This window comes from Nylanderia fulva, unplaced genomic scaffold (genome assembly GCF_048542155.1).
Source record: "Nylanderia fulva isolate GAGA-0341 unplaced genomic scaffold, ASM4854215v1 Scaffold1195, whole genome shotgun sequence".
NCBI lineage: Eukaryota > Metazoa > Arthropoda > Insecta > Hymenoptera > Formicidae > Nylanderia > Nylanderia fulva.
Window position 1 is genome coordinate 1 of NW_028189404.1, and position 24,488 is coordinate 24,488.

General features: G+C 33.9%; 1 protein-coding gene across 1 annotated transcript; it reads left to right on the plus strand.

Annotated features, from left to right (window-relative positions):
• Positions 1-5,294: 5,294 nt before the first annotated feature.
• LOC114934087 (uncharacterized) lies at positions 5,295-10,544 on the plus strand. The gene is made up of 2 exons (XM_085490203.1): positions 5,295-8,670; positions 8,836-10,544. Exons 1-2 carry the CDS (start codon positions 5,295-5,297, stop codon positions 10,542-10,544), a joined length of 5,085 nt encoding a protein of 1,694 aa, XP_085346329.1.
• The last annotated feature ends 13,944 nt before the right edge of the window (positions 10,545-24,488 follow it).

The following is a 24,488-nucleotide window of genomic DNA, read 5'->3' on the forward strand; positions in this document are numbered from 1 at the left end:
GCCCGGCTTTAACTGTTCACATAAAAGTACGCACTAACGGAACATTTTTATCATCTTATACATGCATGAATGAATGGCACATTTTCGATATAATTTAATAAATAAATAAATAAATACAGGAAGAGTATATATATATATATATATATATATATATATATATATGTAACAAATCGCAATTAAATAATATCAACAAACCTAAAAAAGCGCTTATTTTTCATATCAGTTTTTGCTATTATCTAAATAAAATTATACAGATGTATTTTATCTATATTTGCATCTCTTATTGTTAGATGAAAAAAGTATTATCATAGGGATCATATCGAGGCGAACATTGTTGGACAGGACGGATTGAAACACGCGTTAATTACTCAAAAACTCTTGATTCTGAATAACTATAATTAAATTTCGATATTATGTGAATTGTAAGAATTTATATTTCAATAATTATACTGAAGAAGACCGCGTGCGGTCGAAACGTTTATAGAATGATTGTAATTTGCGTTAGTTTTAATATAATGACTGTAGTTTTATAATTTATACATGTAATAAATGGTAGTTGACTGAACATCTCGAATATTCAGCTCGATAAGTTGGCCTTATATTTATCACTTTGTTTTCAATATACGAGCGACAATTGTATTAATTTAAAAGTATTATCTTTACTAAATTATTTCTAGAATAATTTTCAGATAATTTCAGCTTAGAATATCATAGCACATAAAGATATTTAAATATAGTAATTAAAACTTATATACAAATTTATAAATAAAAATATGAATATTATATTTAATTAATGAAAGGCTCGTATAAATTAAACAAAATTAAACAATCATATATAGTAGGCCAACTAAACGAGCAAATAAATAAGATGTAAAAATTTTTTTATTAATAGTTAAATCATTAAATTAACATTCCGTTACAGAATCGATATAAATTGTAAACGTTTCGACTGCACTACAGTCTTTATCAATACATAAAAATTAAATATTAAAATATAAAGTTAGATGTTAAAAATACAAAGTTAGTTAAATATTAAAATATAAAATTGAAACGATTCTTCGCTGTTGACCAATAGATATGCAAGGCGATTGGTCTGAGATGCCAAGTTATGCGACATTTGAGCATGCTACGGATATAATACGCGAATTAAATCAATGTCAGAAAATATTAAAAAATCTTTCAACTTACATTATCGTTTTAACAAGTCCTTTTCCCCGATATTTCAAGTGTGTGTTGCGAAGTCTGAATACCAAATGTCAAAATAGAGAGCGTGATGTATTTATTTATTACCAATGTTTTTTCTAAATTATGATTCAGCAAATTTTTTAAGTATGTCAAAATAACTACTGTCTAACAATTCGGTGTCTGTATTTAAATTAATTCCATTTTTCTGTTCTTTAATGTGGATCATTTCAGATATTAGTCTTTTTTGGTAATTCTTTTCATGATCCATAATTTTAATATTGTCCCAGTCAAATGTATGTTGTTCGTTTAGAATGTGTTCCGTGATAACCGAATGTCTAGCAGAGTCTAATTTAATATTATTTTTATGTTCTTTAAGTCTCGTTCCTAGCTGTCTTTTTGTCTGTCCGACATATGTGGCGTCACAATCGTTGCAATTCAATTTGTAAATAACGTTAGAATTCGTGGGGCAATTATTTTTGTCCTTTTGAACTCTTATGAAGTCATTTAATTTTTTAATGCAACGATATCCTACCACTACGTCAGGTCTTCTTATTGCTGAAGCAACTTTCTCAGATATTGATTCTATATATGGTATGACAAAATATTTAATGTTAGTATTAGTATTATTAGTATCTGTTATATTGTTATTATTAGGCTTGTTAAATTTCTTAGTTGAGAGATTTTTTAATCTGCGTTTTATTTCTGTGAAAATTAGATCAAGAGGATAACCGTTGGATAGCAAAATGTTAATAGCTTTCTCTATATTTTTTTTGTGAAATTGCGGATGTGATAATAATAAAGCTCTATCTACCAAGTTATAAATTGTTCCTATTTTATGACAAGTCGGATGATTTGAAAAAAATGAAAGTAATCTACCTGAGAATGTCTTTTTGTGATACCATTCTAAATAAATTTTGTTATCTATTACTTTGATCATTATGTCTAAAAAGCTTATACAACGATTATCCTCCTTTTCCAATGTAAATTGTAGTCTATCGTTATAATTGTTGAATTCGTTCAAAACATATGTAATATTGTCAGCGGAAGTGCATAAAATAATGTCGTCTACATAACGGAAATAGAAAGTCATTTCGCAATTTAAATTACTAATTACCAATGTTTCCAAGTCCTGCATGACTATATCGGCAATGATCGGAGAAAGTGGGGAACCCATAGGAGTCCCATAAATTTGTTTGTAAGTTATGTTATTAAAAGTGAAAAATGTAGAAGTTAATATAAATTTTATCATACCTATGAATTCATTTTTGGGAATCTTTGTGTGTGACTCTATAAAATGCCATCTATTGTTGATGCCGTTTAATGCAAGATCTACGGAAACATTAGTAAATAATGAAACAACGTCCAATGAAGCTATTATGTCGGTATCTTGTATTGTTTTCCCTGATAGAATGTTGCATATATCAAAACTGTTATTTACAAAACTGTCCGCTCTAGGAAGGCTATATTTTAAAATTTTATGAAAGAAAGAAGCAATATTATATAGAGAAGTATTTATTGAGGAAACTATTAATCTAAAAGGAATATTTTCCTTGTGGATCTTGGGGAGCCCATAAGCTTTAGGAAGAAGAGAGTCGCTTGAAAATAAATAATAATATTCTTTTTTGTTGATGAAGTCTTTTTTCAACCATTTTTTTAAACAAATATTGAGGTCTTTTTCTATTTTTGTTGTTGGATTGTTTTTAACTATGGTATACGTAGAATCGTCTTCTAGGAGACTCTCAACTTTTTTTATATAAAATTCTTTTTCTAGTGCGACTGTAATGCTGCCTTTATCTGCTCTGGTAAATAAAATATTAGGATTTTGATTGCAGAATTTAATTGTGTCTTTATGCATGTGAAATAATTTTTCTTGTATGTCCGTTTTTTTTGTCGTTATTGTTTAAAAATAATGAAAATTGTGGAATGGCGGCATTACGAATCGAAGTGAGATTTCTGATCCCGTTAGAATTGCTTTCTATATCTTTGATGAATTCGTGTATAGCTACTTTTTTATTTAAGTTAACTGGGAGACTAAATTCACCTCCCAATTGTAATAGATTGGTTACATTGGGGGGAATTTTTTTATCAGTTAAATTAATAAACCATTTCTGGTTAGTTTGTTGTAAAGGGTTATGTGTAGCATAACGAAAACTGTTGGCAGAAACAGTGTTATCAACAATATTTGTCGAAGATGTTGTTTTTAATTCGATAGGATCAATATTTTTAATGTACTCTGTTTCATGCGATTTACGTAGCCATAGGAATTTTTTCTTATGTATGAGATATAATTTTTGGTTGAACAAAGAAAAGGAGTTACAATGGTGATTTAAAATCTCCTGCCAGATATAAGATGGTAAAAGGTTTTGGAGAATTTGGAATTGTCTTGACCGTTTTTTATTAAGTGAGTTTAAAGTTCTATATAAATCAAATATCTCTATGTGTTTGGGAAACTCTCTGACGTTTGAATTCTCGCGTCTTATTCGCCTCCGCGAGTGACGCGTAGCGCGCCGGAAGAAGAGGCGCTACGAGAGGCCGTTAGTGCCTAAGACGAACGCTTGAGGCGCTAGCCTCTTCCTTCGTCGTCCCGCTAAGCCGAGTCGGCTTCTGTTCGCGATCCTCTCTTGAAAAAAGAACAAACGTGAATCGTTGCTTAGGAATCCTTGTTGGTCGATTCTCTACTGTCCGTGGAGACGCTTAAGTTCAGTGATAAAAAGGTTTCCGTTCGGTTCAGACATTGAGGAGAGATTGATTTGAATATATAATTCTTTTGGAAAACTACGAGCTTGGACGCTTTGGAACCTTTTAAGGTTAACTATGAGATGGGACATATCTCTTGGTTTGGAGGACAAATTCCCTTGAGTTCGCCTGATGAGGAAAGAAAAAGAGCCGTTCGTATTCTTAATTAAAAGGATTCGACAAGGTAACAAGTCTTTCAAGACTGGCCTAGCCAGGATTCTATTAAGACTGGCCTAGCCAGGATTCTTTCACGACTGGCCTAGCCAGGATTCTATTAAGACTGGCCTAGCCAGGATTCTTTCACGACTGGCCTAGCCAGGATTCTATTAAGACTGGCCTAGCCAGGATTCTTTCAAGACTGGCCTAGCCAGGATTCTATTAAGACTGGCCTAGCCAGGATTCTTTCAAGACTGGCCTAGCCAGGATTCTATTAAGACTGGCCTAGCCAGGATTCTATTAAGACTGGCCTAGCCAGGATTCTTTCAAGACTGGCCTAGCCAGGATTCTATTAAGATTGGCCTAGCCAGGATACTAAAGTCATTCACATCTATTTAACGTATTGAATCTATTCGCTGCTACGATACCTTTTGTCTGGTTTAACGTACTAATTTTATATGTTTATAAAATACTAACGTCACTTATGGTTGTTGATCTCACCAAGACTTATGTTTGGCTTGACGTCTTGATTTATATGTGTTTAATACTCATGGTTTGACTTGACGTCTTGATTTATATATGTTTAATTCTCAAGTTTGATTTGACGTCTTGATTTATATATGTTTAATACTGTTGTTTGATTTGACGCCTTGCTTTTTTATGTGTTTAATACTTATGTTTGGTTTGACGTCTTGATTTAAATTAGTTTAATACTTATGTTTGATTTGACGTCTTGATATATATATGTTTAATATTTATGTTTGATTTGATGTCATGTTTTATATATGTCTAATCCTTATATTTTATTTGACGTCATGAAATTATCATATCTTTAAGACATTTATGTTTGACTGAATTAAATGAAATTCTATATACCGTTCAGATATTCTGTTTTCTACATTTAACGGTGACTTATTAATTGGATATAATATCTATTATATTCCTTAAGCGTTAATATATATATATATATATGTGAAGATTTGATCATAATGAGTAAAGTTGATAGTATGTTTCTCTCACAATAAATTTCTGTTATTATATTTTATAAAAGTCCACCAACTCCCTAAGTATATCCGGAACATTTGGTCCTTCGAGCCGGATACTTAGGTGAGCCAGATATTTATGTAAGCCGGATTTTATATGAGAACTGGATAATTTGGTTGAATTGGAAATACCATCAAAGGATTAATACCACCGATAATCTATCTTCAAGCATCATGAGGATTTCTCACGTGGAAGCTCGCATCGAGCAGCAGATATCTTTGAGTGCCCTGATCTTTCAAGCAATTGAAAGCTTCAATAAAATTCCAACGACTGACATCACTTCAAGGCTGATTAAAGCTCGTGTTACAGCTTTAAATGAGAATTGGGAAAAATTCTCTATTGTTCATGAAGCAGTTATTGTAGCTGTCAATCAGCTCAGTACAGAAGACAACGAGTTGATTCGAAATCACACTTATTTTGAAGAGGATTGCTATGCTCGAACGTATGAGCAATATCTGGACTCTCTGGACAAGATGAACGCTCATCACGACTCGGATTTTACTATTCCAAGGACATCTTCAACTCAATCTCTCTCTCAACCTGTATCTAACCAACTGGCTGTTTCTCATCACACAAGACTCCCTCGAATCGACCTGCCGAAATTCAGTGGAAATGCTTCCGAATGGATGTCCTTCAAAGATCTATTTTCTTCCATCATTATTGGAAATATAAGCCTAAGTCCGGTCGAAAAGTTGCAATATTTAAAAGCCAGTCTGACTGGCACTGCAGCTTATCTCCTCAAGAACACGGCTCTTACTGCGGATAATTTCCAAAAGGCTTGGACCGATCTGATCTCGTTTTATGAAAACAAACGACTACTTGTAAATTCAGCAATTCAATCGTTGCTCTCCCTCAAGAAGATCGCGAAGGAATCCTCCAGTGAGCTCGAGCGTCTTTACACCAACATCATGCAAATTTATCGCTCACTAGAGACGCTACAACGCCCAGTTGAACACTGGGATGATTTTCTAGTGTTCCTAACCGTTCAAAGGCTGGATGCCGAATCCGTTAAAGTCTGGGAGCATCATCTCGGTTCCACAAAAGAACCTCCGACTTGGAAACATCTGTGTGAGTTTCTTGTTACTCGCCTTCTCTCTTTGCAGGCCTTTGAAAATTCGCAAAACTTGCCAATAAAAAAGAAAATCCCATCGCAAGCAGTTAAGGCCTATCATCAGATTCAAAAGAAAATTAATGGCTCACAATTCTCCTCATGTATCGTGTGCTCTGCCAAACATTTCTTGAGCGTTTGCCCTCAATATACCTCTCAAACTACGCAGCAACGACACTCTCTAATCACAAAGCTAGGATTATGTTACAATTGTTTGGGGAAACATCGAGTTTCAAAATGTCAATCAACTCGACGATGTCTTAAGTGTGGTAAGAAGCACCACACTACGATTCACCAAAAAACACCTCCCAAGATGGAAAGTCAATTTAAACACCCATTGGTTAAACCATCCACCGAAACTTCAGGCAAGACCACTCCCTCGCAAGTATTGCATGCCGCTGTACATGCTAGTCAGGCGTCTATGTGCACTCTTCTCGCCACCGCTCAAATGTTAATTGCCAACGAAAATGGACGTATCATGAAGATCAAAGCCCTTATAGATCAGGGATCGGAGATCAACATCATTTCGGAAAAAATTGTCCAAGCTCTCAAGCTTCCGCGCTCCAAATCAAGTATTTCCCTGATAGGTGTCGGGGAACATTCTACTAACAAGACTCGTGGCATCACTTTTTTCAAGATTATTTCTCTCCATGATTCATCAGAAGAATTCCACATATCAGCGCATATTCTCCCTAGCTTAACGAGTTCGATCCCGTCAAGTAAAGTCTCCGGAGAATCCTGGTCACATCTGGATGGATTGCCTTTAGCCGATTTTCAATATGGAATTCCCAGTTCGATTGATCTAATCATCGGTTCCAATTGTTACCCTCAGATCATTAAGGACGGTTTAATCAAAGGTCCGCCGAATACGCCTATTGCACAATTAACCTCGTTTGGTTGGATCCTCTCCGGCCCCGCTTCATCGGAATCGACGAATCGTTCTATGCGAAGTTACCATATTTCAATGGATTCCCGCTTATATGACCTTCTCCATCGTTTTTGGCAACTTGAAGAAATTGGTGCACGCCAAGAATCCTTCATCTCCCCGGAAGATCAACAATGTGAGCAACACTTTAAAGATACCCACTCTCGGAACGATCAAGGACGGTATGTGGTGCGTCTGCCCTTCAAGAAGCCTCCTCAACGTTTAGGAAACTCTTATAATCGAGCTTCAAGAATGATGGATTCTCTGCGAAATCGGTTTCAAGTGAACGCAAAATATGCGGAAGCCTATTTCAAATTTATGAGGGAATATGAAGACCTCCAGCATATGAAATTAATAACCGATGTAAATGAAGAACTTTTACCTCCCAATTTTTATCTTCCTCATCATGGAGTGTGGAGGGAGAGTAGTACAACTACGAAACTACGAGTCGTGTTCAATGGATCAAGTCGTACAACATCCGGAATTTCTCTAAATGAGATATTGCATACAGGCCCAAAGCTTCAAGTGGATTTATTCAACGTTCTTATTTGGTTTCGGCAATTCCAATACGTCTTTTCTGCTGATATAGAAAAGATGTATAGGCAAATCCAAGTACACCCCGACGATTGGAGATTTCAACGCATCCGATGGTCGAATTCAGACAAGGATGTCAACTCTTTTGAGCTCACCACTGTTACTTATGGATTGGCTTGCGCGCCTTATTTAGCGCTTCGTACCATTACTCAGCTTATTGAAGATGAGGGAACCAATTTTCCATCAGCAGTTCCTTGCCTAAAACACGGACGATATATCGACGACATTTTCGGAGGAGCAGAATCAATTGGTGAGGTCCATGAAATCATCAATCAACTTAACCAGTTGTGCAAGGCGGGCGGCTTCCCGCTACAAAAGTGGTCTAGTAATCACGCTCATGTACTCCATCATCTACCACCAGAACGGTTGAGAAATCCGGATCCAATACCTTTTGATTTGGACTCCTGTGTAGCAGTACTTGGTCTACAGTGGAAGCCTACTGCCGACTACTTTCAATTTAGTCTAGATCGACCTTCTACGGCCACTATCACCAAACGAACGATATTATCCACGATTGCTAAGCTCTTCGATCCGCTTGGACTACTCTCACCTGTAATCATCAAAGCCAAAATACTTATTCAAGAATTGTGGATCAACAAACTCGATTGGGATGCGTTGTTACCAAGCACTTTGGCAAATCAGTGGATAACTTTCGTTGAGGAATTAGAAGACCTCAAATTCATCAATATTCCTCGTTGGCTTAGCATCAAATCGGATAATCAAGTTCAATTACACGGATTTTGCGATGCATCTAATCAAGCTTTCGCAGCAGTAATCTACCTCCGAACCGTGAACCTTGAAGACCAGATTAACGTTTGCCTAATTGCCACTAAAACGAAGGTAGCGCCTTTGAAGCGTCTTACCATTCCCAGATTAGAACTATCAGGAGCAGTACTTCTCACCAAACTAACCACGCACGTCCGTGATGTTCTCAACTTGAAGGACGTTCCTATTTACTTGTGGACGGACTCATCCATCACTCTAACCTGGATTCAGAACCATCCATCCTGATGGAAAGATTTTATTCAAAATCGTGTAGTTCAAATACAAGAAACACTACCTCAAGCTAAGTGGAAATTCGTTCCAGGCAAGGAGAACCCAGCTGATTTCGCCACCAGAGGTTTGTCGCCATCAAAACTCGCGTCCCAAACCATCTGGTGGAAAGGACCATGTTGGCTTTCACAATCGATTGATTGTTGGCCAGATTGCTTCCCTTCAACTGCTACCTCGGATAATCTTGAAGAAAGACCCACCAAAGTTTATTCACTCATAACCATTGAACCGCAACCCCCATGGGATTTGTTAACAAGATATTCCAATCTCAATAAGCTCTTACGCATTACGGCTGTGTGTCAGAGAGCAGTTGAACGATTTAAACGGATCAAAATTAGTCCAAGAGAACTCCTCAGCACGACTGAATTAGAGTCCGCTAAACTCTATTGGATCAACAGCATTCAACGGCAACACTTCGCTCATGAAATCAAGCTTTTATCACGAGGAGAGTTCCTTCCTAAGTCGAACCCACTCACCAAATTGACTTCATACATTGACGCATCCGGGCTCTTAAGAACGGGTGGTCGGCTTCAGAATTCAACGTTACCTCCAGAAAGGAAACATCTTCTAATCCTCCCAAAGCAATCGCCATTAACGGAGCTCATTATCCAAGATGCTCATCTGAGAACTTGCCACGGAGGTACACAAGTAACGTTAACCCTCCTGCGAGATTCTTACTGGATCATTGGAGGTCGGTTGCCGATAAAAAATTTTATCCTGCGTTGCGTCATTTGCACAAGATACAGACAAAAGAGAGCGCAACAGCTCATGGGACAGCTTCCGCCTGAACGAGTAACACCGACTTCACGCCCATTCATCAACACCGGAATTGACTACGCTGGCCCCCTTCTCATCAAGACCTGGAGAGGAAAAAATGCGCGGCAGTACAAAGCTTACATTGCCGTATTCGTTTGTTTTGCCACATCAGCAACACACCTCGAACTTGTTTCAGATTATTCCGCTGACGCCTTTATAGCAGCATATAAAAGGTTTACTGCTCGACGAGGAATCTGCGTTAACTTGTTCAGTGATTGCGGTACTAATTTGATAGGAGCTGACACGGAGCTAAAGAAATTACTCTCTGAAGCATCTCAAGAACATAAACAATTGGCCTCCCTACTCACCCAAGACGGAACACAATGGAATTTCAACCCGCTTAGTGCTCCTCACTTTGGCGGCAAGTGGGAAGCAGCCGTGAAATCGGTTAAGTTCCACTTAAAGAGAGTCCTTGGTAATCACTTGCTTACCTTCGAGGAAATGACAACACTTTTAACTCAGATCGAAGCGGTTCTGAACTCAAGACCTTTGTCTCCTCTTTCTGACGATCCAGAAGACTTAGCCGCATTAACACCTGGACATTTCATCCTAGGACACGCACCTACAGTTCTACCAGAGCCTTCGCTTGAACACATTAATTTGTCACGCCTATCCAGATGGCAATTGTTACGACAAATGCTGGAAAGTTTCTGGTCCCGATGGTCTAAAGAATGTCTTCAACGGTTTCACGACACCTCTAAATGGAGTCATCCGACACCCTCTTTGAAGAACGGAGATATGGTACTAGTAGTCGACGAAAGGTATCCACCTTCCAAATGGCCTCTAGGTCGGATCGTTGACACACATCCCGGAAAAGACGGCCTTACTCGAGTAGTCACGGTAAAGACTCAAACTACCATGTTGAAACGACCCGTCGTCAAACTCTGCCCATTGCCCATACACCAAGATCCTTTGTTGGTTCGTTAAGCCGAGTTAACGAAGGCGGGCGGTAATGTTTGGGAAACTCTCTGACGTTTGAATTCTCGCGTCTTATTCGCCTCCGCGAGTGACGCGTAGCGCGCCGGAAGAAGAGGCGCTACGAGAGGCCGTTAGTGCCTAAGACGAACGCTTGAGGCGCTAGCCTCTTCCTTCGTCGTCCCGCTAAGCCGAGTCGGCTTCTGTTCGCGATCCTCTCTTGAAAAAAGAACAAACGTGAATCGTTGCTTAGGAATCCTTGTTGGTCGATTCTCTACTGTCCGTGGAGACGCTTAAGTTCAGTGATAAAAAGGTTTCCGTTCGGTTCAGACATTGAGGAGAGATTGATTTGAATATATAATTCTTTTGGAAAACTACGAGCTTGGACGCTTTGGAACCTTTTAAGGTTAACTATGAGATGGGACATATCTCTTGGTTTGGAGGACAAATTCCCTTGAGTTCGCCTGATGAGGAAAGAAAAAGAGCCGTTCGTATTCTTAATTAAAAGGATTCGACAAGGTAACAAGTCTCTCAAGACTGGCCTAGCCAGGATTCTATTAAGACTGGCCTAGCCAGGATTCTTTCAAGACTGGCCTAGCCAGGATTCTATTAAGACTGGCCTAGCCAGGATTCTTTCAAGACTGGCCTAGCCAGGATTCTATTAAGACTGGCCTAGCCAGGATTCTTTCACGACTGGCCTAGCCAGGATTCTATTAAGACTGGCCTAGCCAGGATTCTTTCAAGACTGGCCTAGCCAGAATTCTATTAAGACTGGCCTAGCCAGGATTCTTTCAAGACTGGCCTAGCCAGGATTCTATTAAGATTGGCCTAGCCAGGATACTAAAGTCATTCACATCTATTTAACGTATTGAATCTATTCGCTGCTACGATACCTTTTGTCTGGTTTAACGTACTAATTTTATATGTTTATAAAATACTAACGTCACTTATGGTTGTTGATCTCACCAAGATTTATGTTTGGCTTGACGTCTTGATTTATATGTGTTTAATACTCATGGTTTGACTTGACGTCTTGATTTATATATGTTTAATTCTCAAGTTTGATTTGACGTCTTGATTTATATATGTTTAATACTGTTGTTTGATTTGACGCCTTGCTTTTTTATGTGTTTAATACTTATGTTTGGTTTGACGTCTTGATTTAAATTAGTTTAATACTTATGTTTGATTTGACGTCTTGATATATATATGTTTAATATTTATGTTTGATTTGATGTCATGTTTTATATATGTCTAATCCTTATATTTTATTTGACGTCATGAAATTATCATATCTTTAAGACATTTATGTTTGACTGAATTAAATGAAATTCTATATACCGTTCAGATATTCTGTTTTCTACATTTAACGGTGACTTATTAATTGGATATAATATCTATTATATTCCTTAAGCGTTAATATATATATATATATGTGAAGATTTGATCATAATGAGTAAAGTTGATAGTATGTTTCTCTCACAATAAATTTCTGTTATTATATTTTATAAAAGTCCACCAACTCCCTAAGTATATCCGGAACACTATGTTAAGAATTTCAGTCTTGATATTATGCAACAAACCACGCATCCTATTTTTTGATTTATAGTGGTAGAAAACAAATTTATTATTACAGAAATTACGCAAATGGTTGGGAAACAAACAATATCTCTTACATTCCCTTAAAAATTTCAACTTCGACATTGCCTTAATTATCGCATAATTAAGATTTAGCCAAGATTTAAAGTGTTTTAACGTTTCTAGACCAAAATAGTTATAAATAAAACTAGAATTAAAACGATGGTATTTAAACGGGTAATTAGTCACACGCATTATAAGGCCAGCGTTTATTAAAATTAATTAATGAAAGGCTCGTATAAATTAAACAAAATTAAACAATCATATATAGTAGGCCAACTAAACGAGCAAATAAATAAGATGTAAAAATTTTTTTATTAATAGTTAAATCATTAAATTAACATTCCGTTACAGAATCGATATAAATTGTAAACGTTTCGACTGCACTACAGTCTTTATCAATACATAAAAATTAAATATTAAAATATAAAGTTAGATGTTAAAAATACAAAGTTAGTTAAATATTAAAATATAAAATTGAAACGATTCTTCGCTGTTGACCAATAGATATGCAAGGCGATTGGTCTGAGATGCCAAGTTATGCGACATTTGAGCATGCTACGGATTAAAGAACAGAAAAATGGAATTAATTTAAATACAGACACCGAATTGTTAGACAGTAGTTATTTTGACATACTTAAAAAATTTGCTGAATCATAATTTAGAAAAAACATTGGTAATAAATAAATACATCACGCTCTCTATTTTGACATTTGGTATTCAGACTTCGCAACACACACTTGAAATATCGGGGAAAAGGACTTGTTAAAACGATAATGTAAGTTGAAAGATTTTTTAATATTTTCTAACATTGATTTAATTCGCGTATTATATCCGTAGCATGCTCAAATGTCGCATAACTTGGCATCTCAGACCAATCGCCTTGCATATCTATTGGTCAACAGCGAAGAATCGTTTCAATTTTATATTTTAATATTTAACTAACTTTGTATTTTTAACATCTAACTTTATATTTTAATATTTAATTTTTATGTATTGATAAAGACTGTAGTGCAGTCGAAACGTTTACAATTTATATCGATTCTGTAACGGAATGTTAATTTAATGATTTAACTATTAATAAAAAAATTTTTACATCTTATTTATTTGCTCGTTTAGTTGGCCTACTATATATGATTGTTTAATTTTGAATATTATATTTATATTTATATTTATAATAATTTATTTTTAATAATTTATTAATTTATACTTAATATTTATATTTATATTTATATTAATTTATATTTTTTTATAACTGTGTTTACATAAGCAATCTGAAAAATAATCTAGATGAACCGCCGTAAAATTTATTTATTTGTTATCTAGATAAATTTAAAACAAAATCATCTTCATCTAAGATGAATTTACATATTTTTATCTCTATTGTTATCTAGCTAATTTTAAAATCATCTAAGCACAACACTGACTATGATACGAAAAATGGCCTCGCCGAAATTATATACCTGTTTGGTATGTCGAGTGAAGAATAGAGAGAGAGAAAGAGAGAGAGAGAGAGCGAGAAAAAGAGAGGTTTTCGCGCGTCCCCTCGAAATTATCGAATCTATTCACTTGATTTATCGAAAGAAATCGAAAACGTACGCTTTCTCTCTCTTTTTTTCAAGAAAAAGTGCACTTTATACATCCAAACCGACACGAAGAGAGAGCTCGAAAGATCGAAAGAGAGAGAAGCAGGAGAGAAATTCTCGCTCCTGCGTCCCTGAAACCGGGCGGGCAGCTAACTCACCTCGTGCCACATTCCGCCGACGACGACGACGACGAATTAGATCCGAGTTCCAACGCCACGTGAATACCTCTTTCCCGGAGGAAGGACGACACTTTTCCTTCCTTTCTGCCTCTTCCCGCACCTGCACTTAATACTCGCGCTTTTCAAATTTTCGAACCCACTCACTCGCGCACACCTTCACGGCACTCGAATCCGAGCGTTGCCAATTGCGCACACACACACATATATATATATATATACGCACGTGAGAGAGAAGCCCCGCGGAAAGAATCAACCACCGAAAAATACCTCGCACGCTTAGACTCGAGGGGGAGCAACGGGGCGAAATGTCAACCGAAAACGGAGCCGGCTCCTGGCGCGTCGCGCCGCACGATCACGCGCAAACCAGACCGCCCGAAGGACCAATACGGACTGACTTCACGGCGCTCCGCGCCACCGACCTCTCCCCCGCCACCGCTGCGCATGCGCGAAAGCGCGCGCGCGCATGCGCGCTGCCGGCGCGAAGCGGAACGGAGCAGACGCGTAAGAAACCGTGGGCGCGAAAATATTTTTCAATCGAATTCAATGCGTTTCGCTTTTTTTTTTTTAGGATTCTCGAGTACTGTTGAGAAATTTTATATTAGATGTGTATTATATATATAATTTATATTTTATGTATTTATATATAACATTATTTTCTACTCAGAAATAAATATTTTTATCGGCTCTCAATATAAATAATATAAGTATGCTGTCTTCTAAGCTGGGCAATAGAGCCAAGGAAACGAAACGAAAAATTAATTAAACGGAACTGTATAACAATTTGAGATCCCAAAGTTCCACATATAAATTAATTTCAAAACTTACATATGGAGAAATAAGCGAGAAAAATATAGGTCCGAAAAGTCGCTGAAGCGGGAATCGAACCCGCGTCTTTCACTTTCCGGGCGACTGCTCTTACCAACTAAGCTATTCAGACCCTTTCGATCCTATATTTTTCATTTGCCTTTTTAGTAGATGTTAGTAAATACCAAATTGAGATACAGTTCCGTTTAATTAATTTTTCGTTTCGTTTCCTTGGCTCTATTGCCCAGCTTAGAAGACAGCATACTTATATTATTTATATTGAGAGCCGATAAAAATATTTATTTCTGAGTTTATTCACGCCTTGGGCTAATCACGGCGGTATTTACTAACATCTACTAAAAAGGCAAATGAAAAATATAGGATCGAAAGGGTCTGAATAGCTTAGTTGGTAAGAGCAGTCGCCCGGAAAGTGAAAGACGCGGGTTCGATTCCCGTTTCAGCGACTTTACGGACCTATATTTTTCTCGCTTATTTCTCCATATGTAAGTTTCGAAATTAATTTATATGTGGAACTTTGGGATCTCAAATTGAGATACAGTTCCGTTTAATTAATTTTTCGTTTCGTTTCCTTGGCTCTATTGCCCAGCTTAGAAGACAGCATACTTATATTATTTTCTATTTTTTATTATTTGCTATTTTATTATATATATATATATATATAATTTTATATATTATAATACATATATATATATATATATATATATATATATTGTTATTTAATATATTATATATAATATATAAAATAAGATATATATTAAATTAAGATTTAGAAAGACAGGGCCAACTATAACGAGCATATTAAATTAGTGAGAGATGTAATGTCAACACATAATTGATTTATTTCTTAGTAGATACAATGATAATAAAAATAATAAAACGTTTCGGCTGTTACCTCAGCCTTCTTCAGTAAATATAAAAACAATAAAAATTCTTTTAAGAAAAATTATGACATATTACGCATTAGAGTCTATTTTTTAATGAACATTTTGGTTTAATGAGTCGATGAATTTAAATTGGGTTACGCTTATAACATTTATTAAATTAGATATTTTTTCTAATCGGCTAACCATTTTTTAGTTAAGATGGTAAACTTTTTGATTATGTCAAAAAACATGTAAACGAGTTCCCTGTTGTTAGTAGAACAGGTTGACGGTCCATTCCACGTCATCAATTCTTTTGAACATTATTAGTTAAAATTATCGTCAGAACCGCTTGATATGAGAATTGAAAACAATTAGATGTTATCCAGCATCAAAAAGTTAGTCCCCATTATCAAGGATATTTCCGAGTAAGTTCGTCATTGCAGTATATTTCACCGTGATTGTCTAAGTATATTTTTATTATTTCGGTATATTAATTTATATTAATAAGTTATTTTTTATGTGAAAGATCTTAATTGTGATTAGAATTGCTTACTTAAATTGATGAGTAGTCAAGATTCCGCCAAGTTGATGTGTTCACTATACAAAGTCACAGTATGATGTGTCGAGTTAAAACTGTGACTCCTATTATTATTATTATTTATTTATTAGATAATTCTTCTAGAATGTCAAAATATGACTCGTCAAGCATATCGGTATCTTTTTTGCCCGTATGAAGTTAGCCCCCCATTTTTCGAATTTTAAAATTTTAAAGGTTGTTCCAGGTTGTTCTAGACTTGTTCTAAATTGTTCCAAAAGATCAAATTTAAAAAATAAAAATTTTCGCGAAAAATGGAAAAAAACGATTTTTTGACCTGGCCCCCCATTTTTCGAAAATCGAACTTTTAAAGGTTGTTCCAGATTGTTCTAGTTGTTCTAAACATTGTTCCAAAGTGATAATTCCCTAAACAAAATATTTCACGAGATATAATAAAAAAATAGTTTCGTGCGCTAAAACAGTATTTTTACGTTTTCGGCTATAGTTATTATCTCTTAAACACCAAACTGTATATTTTAGCTAAAAACGAACAGAACAACCTGGAACAACTCTCAATTTTGCTAGAACATAATTTTAAAGAGTACTTTACTCTTGGAAATAAACATATTTTTGTTGTTTTTTTGTGTTTTTCGACCGATAACGACGTGACAGCGATCCCAAACTATAGAACAATTACGTACTGGCATAGAACAACTTAGAACAACTCTCAGTTTTGCTAGAACATTATTTTAAAGGGTACTTTACTCTTGGAAATAAACACATATTTTTTGTTTTTTCATCTTTTTTGCCCGCTAAAGTCGCGATAGCGGTCCCAAACTATAGAACAATTACGTACTGGCATAGAACAACTTGGAACAACTCTCAGTTTTGCTGGAACATTATTTTAAAGAGTACTTTACTCTTGGAAATAAACACATTTTTTTTGTTTTTTCATCTTTTTTGCTCGCTAAAGTCGCGATAGCGGTCCCAAACTATAGAACAATTACGTACTGGCATAGAACAACTTGGAACAACTCTCAATTTTGCTAGAACATAATTTTAAAGAGTACTTTACTCTTGGAAATAAACACATTTTTCTTGTTTTTTTGTGTTTTTCGACCGATAACGACGTGACAGCGATCCCAAACTATAGAACAATTACGTACTGGCATAGAACAACTTGGAACAACTCTCAGTTTTGCTAGAACAATATTTTAAAGGGTACTTTACTCTTGGAAATAAACACATTTTTTTTGTTTTTTCATTTTTTTTGCTCGCTAAAGTCGCGATAGCAGTCCCAAACTATAGTACTCTTTAAAATTATGTTCTAGCAAAATTGAGAGTTGTTCCAAGTTGTTTTATGCCAGTACGTAATTGTTCTATAGTTTGGGACCGCTATCGCAACTTTAGCGAGAAAAAAAGATGAAAAAACAAAAAAAATGTGTTTATTTCCAAGAGTAAAGTACTCTTTAAAATAATGTTCCAGCAAAATTGAGAGTTGTTCCAAGTTGTTCTATGCCAGTACGTAATTGTTCTATAGTTTGGGACCGCTATCGCGACTTTAGCGAGCAAAAAAGATGAAAAAACAAAAAAAATGTGTTTATTTCCAAGAGTAAAGTACTCTTTAAAATAATGTTCCAGCAAAACTGAGAGTTGTTCCAAGTTGTTCTATGCCAGTACGTAATTGTTCTATAGTTTGGGACCGCTATCGCGACTTTAGCGGGCAAAAAAGATGAAAAAACAAAAAAAATGTGTTTATTTCCAAGAGTAAAGTACCCTTTAAAATAATGTTCCAGCAAAACTGAGAGTTGTTCCAAGTTATTCTATGCCAGTACGTAATTGTTCTATAGTTTGGGACCGCTATCGCGACTTTAGCGGGCAAAAAAGATGAAAAAACAAAAAAAATGTGTTTATTTCCAAGAGTAAAGTACTCTTTAAAATAATGTTCCAGCAAAACTGAGAGTTGTTCCAAGTTGTTCTATGCCAGTACGTAATTGTTCTATAGTTTGGGACCGCTGTCGCGACGTTATCGGTCGAAAAACACAAAAAAACAAGGAAAATGTGTTTATTTCCAAGAGTAAAGTACTCTTTAAAATTATGTTCTAGCAAAATTGAGAGTTGTTCCAAGTTGTTCTATGCCAGTACGTAATTGTTCTATAGTTTGGGACCGCTATCGCGACTTTAGCGAGCAAAAAAGATGAAAAAACAAAAAAAATGTGTTTATTTTCAAGAGTAAAGTATTCTTTAAAATAATGTTCCAGCAAAACTGAGAGTTGTTCCAAGTTGTTCTATGCCAGTACGTAATTGTTCTATAGTTTGGGACCGCTATCGCGACTTTAGCGGGCAAAAAAGATGAAAAAACAAAAAATATGTGTTTATTTCCAAGAGTAAAGTACCCTTTAAAATAATGTTCTAGCAAAACTGAGAGTTGTTCCAAGTTGTTCTATGCCAGTACGTAATTGTTCTATAGTTTGGGATCGCTGTCACGTCGTTATCGGTCGAAAAACACGAAAAAACAACAAAAATATGTTTATTTCCAAGAGTAAAGTACTCTTTAAAATTATGTTCTAGCAAAATTGAGAGTTGTTCCAGGTTGTTCTGTTCGTTTTTAGCTAAAATATACAGTTTGGTGTTTAAGAGATAATAACTATAGCCGAAAACGTAAAAATACTGTTTTAGCGCACGAAACTATTTTTTTATTATATCTCGTGAAATATTTTGTTTAGGGAATTATTACTTTGGAACAATGTTTAGAACAACTAGAACAATCTGGAACAACCTTTAAAAGTTCGATTTTCGAAAAATGGGGGGCCAGGTCAAAAAATCGTTTTTTTCCATTTTTCGCGAAAATTTTTATTTTTTAAATTTGATCTTTTGGAACAATTTAGAACAAGTCTAGAACAACCTGGAACAACCTTTAAAATTTTAAAATTCGAAAAATGGGGGGCTAACTTCATACAGGCATCTTTTTTTAGGTTTAGACCGTTTTTTTGTTCCTTTATATGGATCATTTCAGAAACATTTCTCTTCTGGAAATTAGATTCGGAATCTAGTTGGCCCTGTCTTTCTAAATCTTAATTTTATAATATCATACGAGCCTTGTCTTTAAATATCTAATTGTTTTCCTTATTAAATGTAAATAACGCAGGCCTTATAATGCGTAATAATCTCAGTAACATTAATTATCGTAAATTATACTATGATTTTGGATTTATCCAGAAACACTATGGTGAATACACATTTTACAACCTTAAAAAATGGATTAACGCTAATTACAAACTCCTTGAAGCAAGATCTAAATTGTATTTTCTAAAGTCTTGCATGAACCATGAGATCTTACCGTCGCATCTAACCAACATTGGAAAAACACAATTTAACATTCACAATTATAAACTAATAAATAAATTGACAAGAATACAGCACAAATTTAAAACAGAAATTTTAAAAATAGAAATTTATGATCTGTACAGAGTTGTTGACACTTTACAAAGAGAAATATTACAATTTTTACATAAGTTATCCATTTCTATCCCTGTTTATGTATGGCAATCAATAATTATATATCAAAGAAAATCCTTTAACAAATGCAAAGAAAGATTATATAGGTCTCATTTAAAGAAATTCCTGTGGTTAAAAAACAAAAAACTAGTGATCATATGAAAAAAATTCAACCTATTCATTATTTTTGCAGGTTAAATAAGGAAACATCACAACCAATCAAATATACTAAAAATTTAACCACTAAGAGTTCTAATGAAACAATCATAGACATCCATATTGATCCTAAGTCCTCTATTATTAATGATATTGACCCATTAAATAAAACTCATAATAAATGGTTCATTAATTTAACAAACACAGAAATCCCACTAAAAGTATCTAATCTTTTACAAATGGGTAGTAATTTCAATCTTCCCATCTCCAACAAAAAAACTGCCATACATGAATTTATCAAAGATTTGGAAGCTAATGGAAAAAGAAATAATTTACAAAACCTCAGAACTATTAGGAATATTGCAATCCCCCAATTTAATCATTATCTACATAATTTTCACAAAAAGAATTTAATAAACGAAAAAATCACTGATATGTACAATACCACAGTAAAATTTTGCAGAGAAAACAACAATATAATATTTACGCGATCTGACAAGGGTAATGTGACAGTTGCAATGGAGAGGGATTTTTACAATAATAAAGTAACTGAACTTCTTACAGATGTTAACACTTACTGCGTGGTCAATAAGAATCCAATCTTAAAAATTGAAAGAGAACTCAATTACACTATCAAAAATTTGCTAACAAAAGGATATATTTCAAAAAAAGAATATTATTTTATGCACTCTAGTGATTCCATACTACCGAAAGCTTACGGTCTCCCTAAAATTCACAAACAGAACATTCCTTTTAGAATTATTGTATCATCTATTAATACGGCTCTTTACAATATAGCCACATATATTCACAATGTATTGTCACGAAGCCTTCCCCCACCAAAAAGCCATATAAATAATAGTTTTGAATTGTGCAGGATTCTTACGGGAAAAAAGTTAAGGAATTCAGAAATAATGATATTAGATGTTATCTCTCTCTTCACTAATGTACCTATCAACCTTGCGATTAACAGTGTTAATAATAGATGGGAGTATATTAAGCCACAGACAAAAATTCCAAAAGAACAATTTATTAAATGTATAGAATTTGTTCTGTCATCTACATATTTTACATTTAACAATATAATTTATAAACAAATTTTCGGCACCCCCATGGGATCACCATTATCGCCCATAATAGCTGACTTAATAATGGAAGATTTGGAAAATTCTGTTCTTGACTTGATTAATATCGACATCCCATTTTATTATAGATACGTTGATGATATCATTATGACAGTTCCTGAAGAGAAGGTTGATTTGATTGTGGATTCTTTTAACAAATACCATGACAGACTCAAATTCACATTGGAATATGAGGATAACCGTTGTTTAAATTTCTTAGATGTATCATTGAAATTAATTAACAATACCATTTTTGTTGATTGGTTTCAGAAAAAAACATTTTCTGAAAGAACTCTTTCCTATTACTCTAACCACCCTTTCTGCCAAAAAAAGGCATTATTTATAACTTAGTAGATAGAGCTCTTCTTCTTTCACATCCAGAATTTCATAATAAGAATATAAATTCAATCATAACTATTTTACGTAACAACGGTTATCCTTTAGAATTTATTTTCTCCGCTATTAATCAAAGAATTAAGTATCTTATTAATTCCAAACTAAACATCTTGACTAATGATAATAATATTACTAAGGTTCCTAAAATAGATGGAGATAATGAAAAAAAGAATTTCTTTGTTATTCCTTATGTGAATAGCATTTCTGACAAAATTGCATCAACTATCAAAAAAACAGAAATGACCATAGGTTATCGTTGTCTTGATAAACTCAATCGTTTTATCAAGGTTCATAAAGATAAAAATCAATTTTCAACTAATTCCAATGTTGTTTATAAGATCTCATGTCACGATTGCGATGCGACATATGTTGGCCAAACCAAAAGACAACTTAAAACGAGAGTTAAAGAACATGTAAATAATATAAAGTTAGATTCGTCAAAGCATTCGGTCATCTCGGAACATATTCTTAATTACCAACACTCATTTAATTGGGAAGACATAAAAATTTTAGATTCCGAATCTAATTTCCAGAAGAGAAATGTTTCTGAAATGATCCATATAAAGGAACAAAAAACGGTCTAAACCTAAAAAAAGATACCGATATGCTTGACGAGTCATATTTTGACATTCTAGAAGAATTATCTAATAAATAAATAATAATAATAATAGGAGTCACAGTTTTAACTCGACACATCATACTGTGACTTTGTATAGTGAACACATCAACTTGGCGGAATCTTGACTACTCATCAATTTAAGTAAGCAATTCTAATCACAATTAAGATCTTTCACATAAAAAAATAACTTATTAATATAAATTAATATACCGAAATAATAAAAATATACTTAGACAATCACGGTGAAATATACTGCAATGACGAACTTACTCGGAAATATCCTTGATGATGGGGACTAACTTTTTAATGCTGGATAACATCTAATTGTTTTCAATTCTCATATCAAGCGGTTCTGACGATAATTTTAACTAATAATGTTCAAAAGAATTGATGACGTGGAATGGACCGTCAACCTGTTCTACTAACAACAGGGAACTCGTTTACATGTTTTTTGACATAATCAAAAAGTTTACCATCTTAACTAAAAAATGGTTAGCCGATTAGAAAAAATATCTAATTTAATAAATGTTATAAGCGTAACCCAATTTAAATTCATCGACTCATTAAACCAAAATGTTCATTAAAAAATAGACTCTAATGCGTAATATGTCATAATTTTTCTTAAAAGAATTTTTATTGTTTTTATATTTACTGAAGAAGGCTGAGGTAACAGCCGAAACGTTTTATTATTTTTATTATCATTGTATCTACTAAGAAATAAATCAATTATGTGTTGACATTACATCTCTCACTAATTTAATATGCTCGTTATAGTTGACCCTGTCTTTCTAAATCTTAATTTTATAATATCATACGAGCCTTGTCTTTAAATATCTAATTGTTTTCCTTATTAAATTTAAGATATATATATTATTTACAATAATATAGTATATGTAATATATAATACATAAAATATATAAAATAAATTATTACTCTATAAAATAAAATTCCTCACAAATACTAATAAAAAATTCTAACACACTTGATCCAGTTCGAATATACTTGAAGTACTTCTTATTTTTCAAGATGTTTTTATAGAAGATAATTCGGATCTATTTCTAGACTTGAATCTACTTGAAAGTATTGTTTTTTTTCGAAGTAAAAAGAATACAAAATTCAAAACTATATATAAACAAAAATTCCAAGCTACTTTTGTAAAACACTTACTTAATTCCATTCCTACATATACACCAAATTAATATAGTGGAATTAAAAATATTTATATACACACAAATTTACATATTTATCTCAAGAATCGAATCTTTTGTCGTAAGATTATCGATAATTATTAATTATTATACTAATGCTACGAGATTTTTTGTCTGACAGCGTGTTGTATCATTGAATAAGAATCAACCATAATTTTATTTTTGTTAATATATATAATCGCTTGTACAGCAGAGACGTCTCGTTTTTTTCCTCGGTGAAAGTTATAATGAATACACATAAAAGATAATATAATGCGCAATATGGATATTTATCATATAATCGTACATCAATCAAAAATATTAAAATTATATAACCGTGTTCTTCTCTCTCCTCCCAATAAAGATAATTTACAACATACATCATCTTTTTTTATCCTTATATATTTTAGGACTAACCCGACAATATTAAGAGTCTCTTCACACATTTTACATAATCGTGTGTTCTTTTTTTCAATCCTTTGCCGCCCCTTATTTATTTCTCTATACCGTATGTTTCTCAATAATCACGCTACAAATTCCTAAATTTGTATTACAAGACATATATATAACGCTTAATTATAGTAGGTATTTTATGCTACGTTCAAATTAAATCAACAAAGAGACAAGTGCACACCAGTACGTGAGTTCTTTTTTTTGTTTAAAGAAAGCCGTTGTTTTTTTTTCCTTTACTTCTCGAGACATCCGAAGTAGCAAACCGACGTCATTGAATGTTAAAATGACGTTATTTTGACGTCATTCGACATGTAAATAACGTATGCTTGCTACCTGGGATTGTATATATAATATATATATATTTATATATATGCACGATATCTATAAAAACTTACATGAAAAAACGTATTATTATAAAACGAATCGTCAAACCGTGCTCTTCGAGTATATCGTCAATACTCCAAGTATATCATGTCTTGTTTATGTACAATATATAAAATAATTAAGAAATATCCGTGCAAAAAGCATTTACGTTCATTCCAGTTGGATTCCAATATTTTGGTTTGTCGCATTTTCTTTTTTTCTTTTTTTTTTGTTTATTTGGAACGTACAAATAACATGTCTTCGCTACAAGATTACAATAATATATTTCAGGATATCTGAAAGCAAAAAAAAAAGGAATACACTCTCGATCGATCGATAAAAGCCGAGAAAGCGAGTCCGTTTAAATAGGCGGTAATCTAATAATATTTTTTTTTCCATGCAGAGGGGTGTTTCGGTGTGTATTCAAATGTTTCTAATTAGTCATTCAAGTTTATATGCAATTAATGAATGCAGTCGTGGGTGTGAATTATCATGACCGATATTACATAATTCTACTCGTATCAAGATAATGTT

Excerpts from the sequence above, each read along its gene's own strand:
- LOC114934087 (XM_085490203.1), top strand. The coding sequence starts at position 5,295 with ATGAGGATTTCTCACGTGGAAGCTCGCATCGAGCAGCAGATATCTTTG. Across the intron at positions 8,671-8,835 it reads CAAACTAACCACGCACGTCC|GCAAGGAGAACCCAGCTGAT; the intron begins GTGATGTTCTCA and ends AATTCGTTCCAG.